General features: G+C 41.1%; 1 protein-coding gene across 3 annotated transcripts in view; it reads right to left on the bottom strand.

Moving 5' to 3' along the window:
- Positions 1-1795: 1795 nt before the first annotated feature.
- The window catches only part of PLPPR1 (phospholipid phosphatase related 1), a 350894-nt gene continuing 337575 nt past the window's right edge, over positions 1796-15114 (bottom strand). For 2 of the 3 annotated variants that reach the window (XM_024734435.1, XM_024734434.1), the window contains exons 6-8: positions 11685-11861; positions 7696-7827; positions 1796-2867 (exon numbers count right to left, since the gene is read on the bottom strand). In XM_024734435.1, the coding sequence (XP_024590203.1) occupies positions 2835-2867; positions 7696-7827; positions 11685-11861 (342 nt within the window). In that variant the 3' untranslated portion in view covers positions 1796-2834. The remainder of the gene's footprint in view (positions 2868-7695; positions 7828-11684; positions 11862-15114) is intronic. The other variant, XM_024734436.1, reaches the window with a different exon arrangement.

Below are 15114 nucleotides of genomic sequence, written 5' to 3' on the forward strand. Positions count from 1 at the left end.
TAACTGCTGAGTTTCCTCACCCTCATTTCTGTATCTAAATACACTTATCTTTCATTTACCTTCAGGCCCCATGCAAATTCTTTTTATTTCCAAGTGAGTCACAATCTCCTTCAGACAAATTAAGTGGAACCCTGGAACCTGTCTATTTGACAGACTTGGCTCTGTCAGATCCTATTCTGGGTGCAGAATCAAAGAACTGAAAGATGTCATAAATATCCTCAGGGGCTAACAGTCTCATGAGGTTGCTTATGTCCACACACTATATCAGCCTTTCTTTTGTTTCTTCCTGCTTCCCTCTCACAGAGAGTCAGACTTCTCAGGCTCCTCTGGGCTTTCTTTAAAAAGAGGAAGAAAAGCTCATTGCAGATTTCATCCTGAGGTGATAGTGACCACTCCTCCTACTTACACAGAGGGCTTTGTCCTGGGTAAAAGGCCCATGTGGGGGGTCTCTAGCCTTATGAAATGAATCTCAAATGGCAGGCTTCCAGGATCAATGTGAAGCCAGTGAAATGACTTGGGGCTAAATCAGGGGTAACACTAAGGTTGCCTTGTCATAATGGGAGGAATCGGACTGGCTCCGTGATCCCAGGGATGTGAGCCCAGAGATGGTCCTTAGTTCCAAGTGCCCCAGTGTCGTGTCCTGTGGACCATCCCTCACTGAAGTCATCAATAACATATCAAGGCCAGGAAACTGGAGTCTGTGGCCAGAGATCTCAGAACACTTCTAATTGGTTCTTCCAGATCGAAACCAGAGGAAAGAGGAGAAGGGTAACCCTCACTTGGTCAACTTATGTTCTTGGAAATGCCATATCTGGTAGATATTTAGATGGTCTCCCATTGTGATAAGAGATGGGCAATGTAAAATCAATAGAGTCTGCCAGTAGTTTTCAGAATGTCTTATGAACAATGAAACTGAGCTCTCATTGCCGTTATTAAAAAATTATATATTTAGAAGATGAATCACTGTGAAGTTGGGCAACATTATACTTAGGTAGTTTATACAAGATTGGAAGCCTCAGAGCTTACAAATTATTCCTTCTCATAACTAGAATGCATCTTTCTCATGATGTGCTTTGGTCAGCTACACCATCTAATTATACCCTAATACCTAAGTAGGTAGATGACATTGAAAAACCTCTGAAAAGATGTGGACTTGGTTTGCAGACATTTTGGTGTAGTGGAAAGAATGGAATTTGGAGTTGGTCAGACCTGGATTCTAATATCAATGCTGACGTGTATAGCACCGCCTTGGGGTCATCACAGCTTCTCTGGGTTCCTTGTTTTGAACAACCAGATTATGGTTGTGACGTAGCATCGGGGATGAGTAGGGCTTTCAACACTTTCCTTTCTTGCCCACTTTCCCAACTTTTAGTCAGACTTCACTCAAAAGATGTGTGTGAGTGTATATACATGTAAGTGCAAATAAGTTTAGGCCTGAATGAGATGGGGGATGAGTTTTAGCAGAGGTAACTTTTCCTAAAAATGATTCTGACTTTTTACTGACACCTTAGAAGTATCTATGGGCAAGCTGAAGACAAAGGTGGCTTGCTAGGCATCCAGAATGTGCCTCCGAGTGTCTTAATTTCAAGAATTCTTTTGTCTAAACACACACTCCTTCATGAAAGGACATATCAGCCGTGCCTCTATTAGGATTGATCCCATAGGCCTGGAACTGAGGAGGATAAACACTTATTGAGGTCATGTCATTGTGACTCTTCAAATACCTTTGCCCAGTGGATGAAGTTTCAAACAAAGGACACGAGCCAAGATACATTTTGTGATAACTTTTTTCTTTAGAAAAAAAATATGTACAAAAAAAGCTAAGAAGGACCAACGTGGAAGTGTCGAGAAAACATTTTGATAGATACAGACAAGGGAGCGCCCGCTCTCAAGGAAGTTACACATTAGTTATTACCATGCTAGAAAAATGTGATGCAGTTAAAATTCTAGAACAATTAAAAGCCACAAAGTCAAGCTGTTGCTCTGGGGCTCTAGGTTGTAGATGCTCTGATACCCTTTCTGCAAAATAATACTGTGCAAACTGTAAAATATTCATTTGCATATAAAGTCCATACAATATGATCTAGAAAACTGAGTTGACAGGGGACGCTGGTACTGGCAGTGTTTCAGGAAAGAAGGCTGCAGTGTCACCTGCCAGCCCAAAGACATAATTGCAGAAAGATCTTGAATTTCTTAACCAGGAGAGGCCATTACCTAAGAATCATACCCAACAGTCCTCAAATCCAGGATTTCCTGCCATTGTTTATGTAACTTAGGTGATTTTATTAATATGTTACTTTAACTTAGAATGCAATCACATGTTAAGGAATCAGAAAAAGTTCTTTTTCAAAGCAATACTTCTTTCTACACAATTGATTTTGCAATTTACCATAAACCAACATTGTCTTCCCTGCAACTCAGAAGTTTTTTTAATTTTTAAATTCAAAAATTCTGGAGGAGGCAGCAACTGTGATAATAAAAGATTAAAGTGAATTATTTCATTTCAGTGTCTATAAAACTGAGAAAAGAAGGTTTGTGTACAAATATCACAAAACAACATCAACCATTGAATAAATGTGGTTCTTCGATGCACACCTGAAGAAGAAAATTTTGTTTAAAATTCTGGCATAAATATATTAAAGCTGACTAAAAAAAAAAAAATCAGGGCAAGCTACATCACTTCCTCATACAAAAAATGTACAAAACATTAGCCTCTAACTAGATAAACATAATACTTGTCTTCACAGTTTGACATCAAGTAACTGTGTGCCTTGAAGTATCGAATTGGAGGGTGATTTAAAAAAAAAAAAGCAGCTTGTGACACGTCAGCCGTTTCAGGTAACTTCGGTCATAGAGGCAGAGTGATTCTGTGAACACAAGCAGATAAAACCTTAGTTGACTCATGCACACATTCTCCCCAGAATATCCTCTTGCTTTCCTGTCTCAAGTTCATTCTGTTCCCACTCCCTGACATGCTCTTCCAAGGACCCTCGAATTGTTACCTCTTCTATTAAAACTTCCTGATTTTCAACCCAAATAAGACCATGTCTTATATCATACTTAACTATATTCTATGAAACATTGGAAGATCTAAAAGTAACTTTAGCTTCATCCCACATCTTTTTTTTTTAACATTGTGGCTTTAATTTTGAACAGTTCTAATCTTTGAAAAATTTCCATATGATATATTCCGAGTCATGAGTTCCAGAGCAATGAGTTTAATATTTTCGGATGCACAGGGGTTTTTGGTTTAAAGTATCTTTGAATTTCCAGAGAATGTGATCTAGATGCTTTTGAAGTTTCTTGATTTGCTTTATAGCCTTGCACGTGGTCTATTTTAAATGTTTTGTGTGTTTTGAGAAGGATTATATATGTGCCTTAGATCAACTTTATTAATCATCTGTCTTTTACTATATTTCATTTGCTTATTACTGAGAGAAGTGTTAAAATCTATGATTGCAGCTTCGTCCACTTTTCCTTGTAGTTCCATTAATTTTTGCTTATATGGTTTGTTCATAATAACCCTTATCTCTTTGGTTTTATATAACATATATAATCCCACCTTTTTTCAGGCCCAAGTCTTTCTCTTTTGTTTGAACTTAAAACTTCCAGTCTACGGGATTGGTAAATACCTTAAGAAATGGTGGCTTTAGATCTAATTCATTATGGGTTTCCAGATTCCTGTTTGTTTTTAGGACACTAGAGATGTATATTCTTGAGAGTTCAACTATGAATTTTAGAAACTGAATATTCCATATTTTTCAAGGTACTTTTATCTCCTATATTTGTGAAAATTGAGGTTTTTATATTTCTTGCCATAATGTGAAAAATTTGTTTTTACTTTTATAATATGCTTTCTTTTTTAAACTTTTGGTCAATAATTTGGTCATTTATATGTTTATAAGAGTCCATTTAAAAGTGGGTGGTAAAGATAAAGTAGTTTAACAGCCTAAGATAACTAACTGGGTGACTTTGGGCAGATTTCTTTAACTCTCCGAGTCTTTTCATTTTTCTATTTATAATTTGAAGTCTATAATATCACTAGTTCTAAATCAAGGGGTGGCGAGCGTTAGAATTCCTCTGGAACTATTTTCTTATATGGCTTTGCACCCCAGAATGGTTGAATCAGAATCTTCTGGAGTAAGGTCATAGGCATCTGAGTCTTGAGAAAGATGGATCCTTCTTTTTTGTTAAAGAAAAAAATATCATCTCCCCCCTATATCGCCCCTCCCCCATCAGGAGACACGGGAGACTTTATACCACACACAGTGAGTTAACACACTGGCTCATCTCTCATTTCTCTGTTAATATAAACTGTGTTCAGCAAAGACACAGTTGCTCAACGCTAAGCTTGATTACGCAGGTGAAAGTGGGTGTGAGGCCACAGGATGAGGATAGCTCAGAGCTGGTCTCTCTAGGATACAACAGCTCTGTTGCATCACAAAATAATGCTTTGGAAACTCGACCATTTTTGTTTCGTTTGGATTCTGTAATTTTTTACTTTCTGGTTTCTCTTTAGTATTGGGGAAAGATTTTAGAAAATGTACCGTCTCAACCACAGAAGGCAAATGCTCAAATTTGAGTTGGTCTTTTGGAGAGGAGGAAAGAACACTGCAGCTCTGGGGCTCCGTGTGGCAAAGGGGAAAGGATGTCTCTGGAAGAAGGGAAGGGAGGGTGAGGGCGTTCCCTCCCCAGCTAGACAGTCTTCTCCTTGAGGTGCTCTGAACAGCTGGATGGACTTCACATGTGAGAATGTGTGCTTTAAAGACAGGTTCATATCTTCTCTCAGATCCCCCTCCCGGGAAGATGGTTCTATCCCAGAAATTACAAAGGAGCAGCTTCTAGTAGAAGCCATGGCTGCTGCTGTTGCACAGGAAGCCCTCGCCCACAGGGGAAAACACAGGGCATATTTATTTTGGAAGAGGTGTAGCTCAGTGTAAACTCTGCCAGCCCTGTGCAGCTCAGCTCACACACACTGTCCCCTAGAGCGTGTTTCCATATTCAATGCTGAGAGTTGTAGATTTCAAAATGGAATTTTCCTTAAAGTCAGGCCATGTGGTGTACAAGAGCAAGCAGGGCCTTTTTTTTTTTTAAGGGCCTTTGGAATTAGATGGGCCTGGGTCTTAATCTTGACTGGGTGACCTTCGGCATGTTACTTAAACTCTTTTTGCCTTACTTCATCTATAAAGTCGAATAATAACGCAAATTGCAGGATTATTGTAAGGACTGAATGTGAGGGCTTGCAATAAATGCTCATTTTCTCTTCTTGACCCACAAATAAAGGGTATATCCTCCTTACTACCCATGTGGAAAGCAGATGCTTCGTTACTTGAATATTGCACAACTAGTATGGAAGGCATCACTTAAGAGGCAATACTTTCCATCCGGCTTCCTGTAGCTTTATTTTGACTAGCCTGCAGAAATCCTGTTCATCATTACTCATAAACTTCTATTTACCATGGAGTTTCAGATATTGACTAGAGCCCAGTTTTAGGTTCTCAGTTTTGACTAGAGGGTCTAGTTGGTTTTGGTTCTGGCTTGCATCTGTCCATCTATCCCATATTTATTTCACCCCTAGTGAATGCCAGGAAATATAAAGAGTAAGAAAGACCTGGTTCATATACTTAATCTCTCAGTCCTTGTGGGAGGCAGATATGAGGGGATTACTGACATTAATTGTGAGGGGCAGTCACACCTGGGGCCCTGGGGTCTCTTTGACCCAAGCCTGGTATTCACAGAAGGCCTCAAATTGTGCCTAGATGAGGGGATATACATGGAAATAAAGATACATGGACAGATTTGAAAAGTTCAACTACTGCCTGTAGTGAATAATAAGCTAATACATATTTTTAAAGAATTTAAAAAATCTATATTGTGAATAGCAGGTTTTGAAATCAGGTTGGCACTTCATTTTTCAATGTAAGTAGAATCCCCCAAAACATGGCCTGGATGTCTCTTGGCCTGGTCAACTACTACTGGTCCTGAGGGAGAAGAGAGAATTCTGGAGAAGGCTTCAGACAGAAGGTGATGCTTGAGCAGTGCTGAGTAAAAGGATGGGGCAGAAACAGGGTGCTCTTTGACCAGGACATTCAGGGTAAAGTCGACAGCATTTACAAGGACAGACTGATATGTTTGTGGAACTTGGCAAACATCTCAGCTTGCTTTTCAAATTCACCTTTGTCATTAGTTGCTTCATCTCAAAATATAGAGGGAACCACTCTGACCTCACCAGGTACAAGAACATAATCAGGGAAGAAAAACTAGGGAGAGTCTATTTCACCATTTCATTACAAGGTTTTATTATTTAGCTAATTCGTCATTCAACCTGCATTAACTGGCTACATATAAATAAATCAGTAGTAAAATTTTCACTATGTTATTTCTAATTGGACCAAGTCAAAAATTTCACCTTAATACAGGTGAAGGGAAAACGAACAAAATACTTGGCACTGGGTTTAATGGAGAGCCCTAAATATTTTTCCCAAGGTGGAAATAGCTTTTTTTTTCTGGTTCATTAATAAAATTAGACTTCATTAAATGTGAAAAGAAGTAGGATAGTTTCTCAGATGTCTGATAGTTACTCTTTAAATAGTGAAATATTTTATACTATATTGATAGGAAGTACATGATAATTCCAGTGGGAGGAGATTTGCTTCTCTTGCACTCTGTAAAAATGATTTAGTAAGGAAATGCCAAATACAACAAGATTTCGAGATAGACTATTACAGAAAATAAACACTTTAGCAGGACTCAGCTACATGACAAACGTGTCATGATATAAAAACCCTGTTTTATTATTAGTTATCCCCATTCTGTCTGCTTAAAGAGCTACTCACGCCAGTTTTCCCACTTGCTGGCTATGTGGCTTGGGGAAGAAATTTACTGTTGCTATTTTCATATTCCTCTCGATCTGTGAAATGGGAATTATACTGATTTAGTAAGTTTTTGTTCAAATAAAAATATATTTGTAAAGCACCTAGCAACTGTCTCAGGCAAAAGTCAGTGCTTTATACCATGTTTCAGGGCTCATTTCAAGTGGCAAGTCTTCTCCGTGGCTTTCCCTGCCTCAGAATAAATTTCTTCTTCATCTGTGTTCACAAAGTGCTTCGTGTATCTGATTCAGCATGCCATGTTATGATTACTGATTTACATACACCTTTCCTGATCATCTGTGAGTTCCTTGAGCACAGGACTATGTGGCTAGTTATTCATCTCTGGCATGAAGCAAGGTCCTGGTGTAAATAAGTGATCAGTTAGTACTGTTGCATTGAATTTCTGATGGTCATCAAAACAGATCCAAAAGGATACTTAGTTACCTTTCTTAATGTGTGGCAGCACATTAACAAGCATTTCTTTCCAAATGTTGTTCCAGTTACTAAATCAAACTGGCCTCCCACAAGGGTTGGTGTAAATTTCACAAGTGTGTTACTACATTGGAGGTCAAGGTATTCTGAAGCAGTTGGGGTTTAAGTTAGACATGACTAAGAACTTCCTGAGGAAGGGCCAAGCCCTGGAAGGAATACAGGATTAACTGAGGGAAGCTGTGAAGTTCTTGAGGGCCTTCATGTCAGATTTTTATTGTTGCTGGGTGGATTCAGTTATGTCCTGTTTTCAGTAGAGAAATGGATTAGTTGACCTCCAAGATAACAGGCCTGGAGCCTCCGGGTTTGGTTTGCTAAAACCACTTTACTGTACCTGTGCACTTAAGGTTTCCAGAGGGCTTTCTATCCTTGGGAAAGCCATTAGGGGTACTCCACGGGGGTCCTCGGGTTTGGGTTTGGAAGGAGATCCTTGTGTTCCTTTAAAGTTATGGACCACACACATTCCCTGCAGGATGAGGGGAAAAAAGATTGGGGTCAGACTGCGGCTGTCAATGCCTGGCCATCTCTGCAGGTGGCAGGCCTTCCCCCTTAGAATGTCGTTGCATAGTGACTTGTGAGCCAGGGGGTAGGGACCATGGAAAGACCTGGGGCATGGTTCAGGCTGTCTGCTGCTGAGCACATTCTAGGTGCTGAGGAAGCATCTGTTTGATCACCAGATGGCCACGGGTGCTCAGTCTACCCCCACTGAGCTTGTTTCCTCACCTGTAAAAATGGGAATAATACCTACCTCATAGATTTACGACAATTAAAAGACACGATGAATGTAAAGCACCTCATAATAACAGCTAACATTTACTGAGGGCCACTTATGTGTCTGGTACTGTCCTGAGGGTTTACCTTATTTCATCTAATCCACTCAGCAATCTTAGAAGGGAGGTACTATTATCCTCTCCAACTTAGATAAGGAGGCACAGAGAATTTAGGTAACTTGCCCAAGGTTACACAGATTTAAACTCCATAGCCTCTAAATCACACCACCGCTATAGGATTTTGCCTCTTAACAAGTGCCAAACATACAGCAAAAATGCAATGTTAGCTAGTCTTTAACTCTTACCTAAGATGATTACCCTTAAGTTACTTAGCAAAGTCACATCATTTATTAGTGGCACTTTTATTGCTTCCATTAAAACTCCCTCTCTAAATTACTACCCACTTGTCTTTATTTCCTACTGAGGCCGCTTCATAACTGAGTCTGTTCTAACCATCTTCTGTCTCTTTCCATACTCTCTTCCATTGTTCTGCATCGTGTTTTCTATATCCAGTGCCTCTGAATCTTTCCTGTAGCTCCTCAAATCCCACAGAACATTCACATGAATATTCTCTACCTGGTTCTCCTCTACCTTACTCTCCAGCTCTGCTTAAACTTCCCCCACTCAGGAAACGGGAGAAGTGGAGGGTGTAGGAGCTCTGGGGTTGGAGAGAGCAGGTCAGATTCCTGGCTTACTGGCTGGGTGGCCATTGGGCAAGTTACTTATCTGCGAGCCTCACTTTCCTCTTTTATAAAATGAGGATAAGAATACTGTTAGGGCAAGATAAACAAAACAAACACAGAACTGATTGGTGGTTACCAGAGGGGAAGGGGGGCGGGGGGAGGGCAAAATAGGTTAAGGGGGTCAATTATATGGTGGCAGATGAAAAGTAGACTTTTGGGGGCGAACATCTGTATACAGATGTCAAATTATAATGTACACATGAAACATACATTATAAACCAAAGTTACCTCAGTAAAAAACATTGTTAGGGTTGTCCTGGGAGCACATGATTTGGTGTATATAAAGTGTAGGGCATGTAGTAATTGTTCAACTAACTTCCTTCCCCTTCCCCCAATTTCATCTTCATAAGAAACACAAAACCATAACACAGGCCACGAATATGCTTCTGTTCAGACTCCCCTTTTTCGGCCTCCTCCAAGTCTCTGCTTTAGAATGCTTCCATTCTCTTCTACAAGGTCCGCTTCTCCCATTTCCCAGCTTGGCGAGTGTATACGTGAGGTGTGTACATGCGGATACAGTGGGGGACAGTGTGGCCTGCCTCCTACCAGACCCGTTCAACAGCAGGTATGGGTCTTACATAAAGATCATTTGTGGAAAACAAATTTTGACATTCATCATCAATTGGGAAGGCAATACAAGACTTAACAGTAACCAAGTGGTAGGAAAGAGGGCTGCAAGTTACTGAGAGGACACAAGTTTAATGTTAAAGCAGAATTTGAGTATGGGGCCTCGGCAAACACAAAGTTTTTGGATTTCATCCCATAAAGACCCCATGAAATTGCTTGGAACAGTCAGTACCGCTTTTTCTCTTTAGCTGGGGTTGAGCTGGATCCAGGACTGATGGGGACAGCAAAAGTGTTCCTTTGGAGTTCCAGCCTTCACTTATGTACTATTGATCTCTGTTTGTAAAATCCTCTCTTCTCTTGAAGTCACCTGTATTCTCTCCCCCTTTTAAAAAGCACCCTCAGGGAAATATCTTCTGAGAGCTCAACATCTCAGGATCGTCTCAGGACCACTTTTCCTGCTGCTTCACCCAGAGAATTTGCATTTAAGTCCCTTATCTTTTACTTTAGAAAGAAAGACTGGATCCATTAAAAATAATTTTGAATTCAAATGGAGCTTGCCAGTTAATGTTCTGAGTAAATGCGAGCATTTTCTGTGTGTATCTGAGCAGGTAAAAATATTGGGAAACTCTGAGTTAGAGGTTGGGAGAGGCATATGTGCATTTTGTATGTTGGGGAGGACGTACATACAGAATCCCCATATGGAAGGGGTAGGACAAGAGGAAGTTAGGTCATAGGCCTGTGAAATCTATCTGCGTGTGATGTTAGTCTTAACGGGTGCCTTGGACCAGAAAGGACAGAAGGGGAGGAAGGACATCCAGGCTGTGATGGCTTCTGTCTCCTAGGGGAGGCCTGCTGAATGTTATTACGAGATTGATTTCATGCACAACATCTGCAGGCCTAGTGATTTACTGTAAATCCTTCTGGGTGTGTTTTATTCTATTTTATAAGTTTATTTTATTTATTTTTGGCTGCATTGGGTCTCCGTTGCTGTGCACGGGCTTTCTCTACTTGCAGCGAGTGGGGGGCTACTCTTCATTGCGGTGCGGGGCTTCTCATCGTGGTGGCTTCTCTTGTTGCGGAGCACGGGCTCTAGACATGTGGGCTCAGTAGTTGTGGCATGCGGGCTCAGTAGTTGTGGCTCGTGGGCTCTAGAGCACAGGCTCAGTAGTTGTGGCACACGGGCTTAGTTGCCCCACAGCATGTGGGATCTTCCCGGACTAGGGCTCGAACCCGTGTCCCTTACATAGGCAGGCCGATTCTTAAACACTGCACCACCAGGGAAATCCCTTCTGGGTATACTTTAAATCCTTGAAGATAATTTTTAAAACTGAACCTCTATGGTATGCCCATGCAATGGAGTACTACACAGGAAGAAAAAGGAATTACTGATAACATGCTTACAACATGGATAAATCTCAAAATAATTATGCAGGGTAAAGGATGCCAGGATAAAAAATACATACTGTATGATTCCATTAATATTAAATCTTAGGGTAATCTAATACAGAAGATCAGTCGTTGCTTAGGAATGAAGGGGAAGGAAGGGTGGGAGAGAAGGATGTATCTGTAGGTCAAAACTGGTCAAATTATACACTTTCTATGCCATTTATTGTATGCCTATCATACCTCAAATCTGTAAAAATTTAAAAAAGCAATAAAAGTTAACCAGAACCCTTCTCCAGGAAGTATTATGTCGTTGAGAGGCCACTTACAGTGGAAATAAGATGCCTAAGAGGCATGTTCAGATAAGAGTCCCCCTAAAAAGTCTGGGTGTGGTTAGCTGAGGGTTTTCATATTTCTGAGTGGGATATGCAAGTCTGGGCCAGAGTGGAGTTTCTTGAAATGCTGGAGAAGGAGCTGCCTGCTTGCGTCAATATTTCGTTCTCTGTTCTTCCCCCAAGCAACACCTAGCTTATGCTCCCAGTACGTCCTGAACAAGTATTTAGAGAATCATGGTTTGAAGGTATGCTAAATTGCTTCTGCCCAGCCCCAAGGCCAGGGTTGAGGCAAGTGGAGCAAGCCGTCCTTCCTGAAGCCATCCTACTCCTGACGCACAGGGGGAATATGCAGTCATACTTCTGAAAGAAAGGGCACAGGGTACTTGGCGAGTAACTGCAACTCACAAGGTTGGGGCCAGAGGACCTTGGACTTAGACTGGAGTCTGGGGAGCCTGACTTGCCAGGATCCTGGGCAGCCCTTCAGAGGGCACCAGCGGGGAAAAAAGTAGAGGGAAGCTGACCTACCAGAAACAGGGCTACAGCAGTGCCCAGGATGAAGCCCGCGATCACATCGGAGCAGTGGTTCCGATACTCGGAGACCCGGTTGAGGCCCATCAGGAAGGCTGTGCAGAGGGTCCCGAGGCACAGCACCGGCTTGGCCAGTCGACTGCTTTTCGTCTTGATTGTGCTTGTGATGTACATCTAGATTAGGACAGAGACCAGGGAGTGACTGGCAGCCTCTGCATACGGTGTATATACACACATGCATGGACATACACCACACACAAACGGGCCTGCACCAAAGCAAGAACGATGAATGAATGTACATGGGTCTCGGTGCTTTGTATTCTGGTGGGCATGGGAACAGAAATTACAGTGACATGAATGACTGCATAATAATCAGGTTCAGAGCACGCAGTTTTTATGCAACAAACTAAAGAATCACTTGGGGTATTAGGAAACCCAGATAAGAATCTCAGATGCCAAATGAATCTTCTATGAGAATTAATTTTATGGAGAAGACCAGGTAGGTGAGTGGCAATACATTTCACTTTTTGTGTCCCCCATAATCTTAGCGGATTCTTCACACTTTCAATGAACATAAAAGCATTAGTTAATTGACTGAATTAGAACTTCCAAACCAGTGTGTCACATAAATACGTTTCAGTTGTGCTGGGAAGTTGATTCACACAATCCTTGTGATAGCTGGATCAGCCCTATCCATTCATTTACTCCAGCATGTTTTAAAATAAAATTTTCTATGTGGGCCACGACATATAAAAAGTTGGGAAGTCCTGATGTAAGTAAAGGATGATGCAACTTATGACATGTGAGTTGTAGGTTGTTCTTATTCCATTGTGAGGAGCTGGGTAAGACTCCTAAGTATTTCATAGGCTCAGTTACCAAATGTGTCCCTTGTGGCTTAGAGTTAGGAAGATGTGCCTCTTTCAAACAAGTAAATACTTTGTTACACAACCTTTGGTGGTGGTTACAAGAAACCACTAGAGGGCGTAATTGATCTATCATCGCTTCTTAGCAAGTGTGCTAAGTGAGTTTGCAACCCAGAAAAATAGTACGCCAATACTTAAATTACAATCTATGGTGTGCTTGTATGGCCTGAGCACATGTAAGTTCACACAGATGCATTTTAAAGTATTACAGTGGAAACTTAATTTCCTAGAGTGATCCTTCAGTGCTGGTGTGAATACAGGAAGATGGGATTTTCTCTGTTACATGTAATAAAACTGTGGTTAGATCAGAGTTACATAAATTAGAGCATATCATTACACCATTCTGAGGCTGTGTAGGAAATGTCACTTAACATCTATACTAGATTTAAATTTAGTTTTTTATGCTTCTATATTGTTTTTTAATTAAAGCCTTTATAAATCTTTCCTATAAGATTACAAACTTTTTTTTTTTTTTTTTTGCGGTACACGGGCCTCTCACTGTTGTGGCCTCTCCCGTTGCGGAGCACAGGCTCCGGACGCGCAGGCTCAGCGGCCATGGCTCACGGGCCTAGCCGCTCCGCGGCATGTGGGATCTTCCCGGACCGGGGCACGAACCCGTGTCCCCTGCATCGGCAGGCGGACTCTCAACCACTGCACCACCAGGGAAGCCCAAGATTACAAGCTATTAATAACATGGGCCTGTGGTTAGTTTGTATTCTTCACAGCATTAACTAGTACTTAGGAAGTCCTTGTTGAGTAATTTCTGAAAGCACACATAATAGGGGCTCGGAAAAATGTTTACACAATTGGAATCTTGTATCAGGGTTTCTGATTATAGTCTGTGGGGCATGATTTGAATTGGATTATATCTGAATCCTTGAAAACGTGCTATATAAGCATCTATTCTGAGTAAGATAACTTCTTTCTTCCCAAGAGAAATTTATATCTCACTTGACGAGACAGTATTTTTTGATGAGTAACAGATTTATTTTTATAATGGTGTTGTAAAAATTGATCTCATACAACAATGACTTGAGTTTGATAAAAATACAGAAAAAGGTGCAAGAGTACCTTGCTTCATATAACCTAGGTCCTAGATAATCTAAGATACAAAGCGATTATTTTGAAAACTGGAAACTATGCCAAATGCCTGAAAAGACTTTGTTTAAAAAATACCTGGTGTAGATTTTTTTGGGGGGTGGGCAGTAAAGCCAAGAAACCTCACTGAGCTAAACTGGTCTGTTTGTAAATCAGACTTCTGTATTATTTATGTTCATGTTTCCTTAATATGGGGGTAGCTGAAATCACTTTTGATATGTATTCATTAAAGAGTAGATCTAAAAGAAATAATTAGACTTATTTTGGAAAATTGATCCTACAGATGTTATCCTATAAATTGGACAAAAAAGTGCCATTGTTTTAAAGAGAATATTCAGCAATTTCTTTCAAACTCTACTAAGTGGACCAGACCTGTAGTCAGTCACCTTTACTCCACCCTGAATGTATGTATTTGGGGCGATGGCATGGACACACTTCCATCAGAAGCAGACTCAGTAGGGAGTGCAGTGACTGTCGTTGAATGAGAGGGAACATGCTCCCTGGGGGTGGGGCGAGGGCACACCCAGAGTCTCTGGGAAGACTGCGTAGTTTGAAAAGGGGTCTTTCCTCTGCCTCCTCCTACCTCACCTTTCACTGAGAATCACTAGACTAGTCACACCCTGAATATAAAATAAGTTGAAGGAAAAGGGGTGTTTTCAGCAATAGTCACTCATCCACAGGTAAATACACATGATATCCAGGAGTGGAACCTTTGCACTGATCCCTCTACTTCTGTACGCTTGGTTCTAAGGAAACAGAGGTCAGAAAAAGGTGAAGCGAAGTCATTTCCAAAGTGGATGCAATTAAAGAGCAGGAAAAAAAGATGGACACCATCATTTGTTTTATTTTAAGATGTGGGACACACTTTGGGCTTTCTCTGTGATGAGAGCAGAAAGTTCAGAATATTATACCCCAGTGGGGGCAGTCAAAACTTGTGTGACCTAGGGAACAGTGAGAAGTAAACTTGTGGGTGTTGGGGGTCTTTTAGGATCACCCATCTGTCCTGGCAAAGTGATGAAGAGTATTAGCAGGAGCAGAGGAAAGCCATGTCTTTATCCGGGTTTGCCGCACTGCCCGGGCAGGCGTTCACACGAGGCACACACCTGCAAATTTGTAGACAAGTGTGAGAAATGTGTGCTGTTCTAGAAAAAAAACAAAGCTTTGGCAAAGAGTGCTGTTCTGGGCAGTGAAAGAACCCTATACCTGGTGCCAGGAGCCTGGGCCTCTGCTCTGACTCTGTGTTCTTAGCTATTCTCTGGGCCTCAGTCTCTGCATCTGTAAAATGGGAGGATGTGATTAAGTGATTATCAACAGTCTCGCCAGAATTAACATCCTCTGGCAGGTCTTAAATTGGGATGTTGAGGGTGGGGGCAACAGCATGCTATAATAAAGGAGAAACATATTGT

The sequence above is a fragment of the Neophocaena asiaeorientalis genome, unplaced genomic scaffold (assembly GCF_003031525.2).
Source record: "Neophocaena asiaeorientalis asiaeorientalis breed wild unplaced genomic scaffold, Neophocaena_asiaeorientalis_V1.1 scaffold192, whole genome shotgun sequence".
In the NCBI taxonomy this organism is placed as follows: Eukaryota; Metazoa; Chordata; class Mammalia; order Artiodactyla; family Phocoenidae; genus Neophocaena; species Neophocaena asiaeorientalis.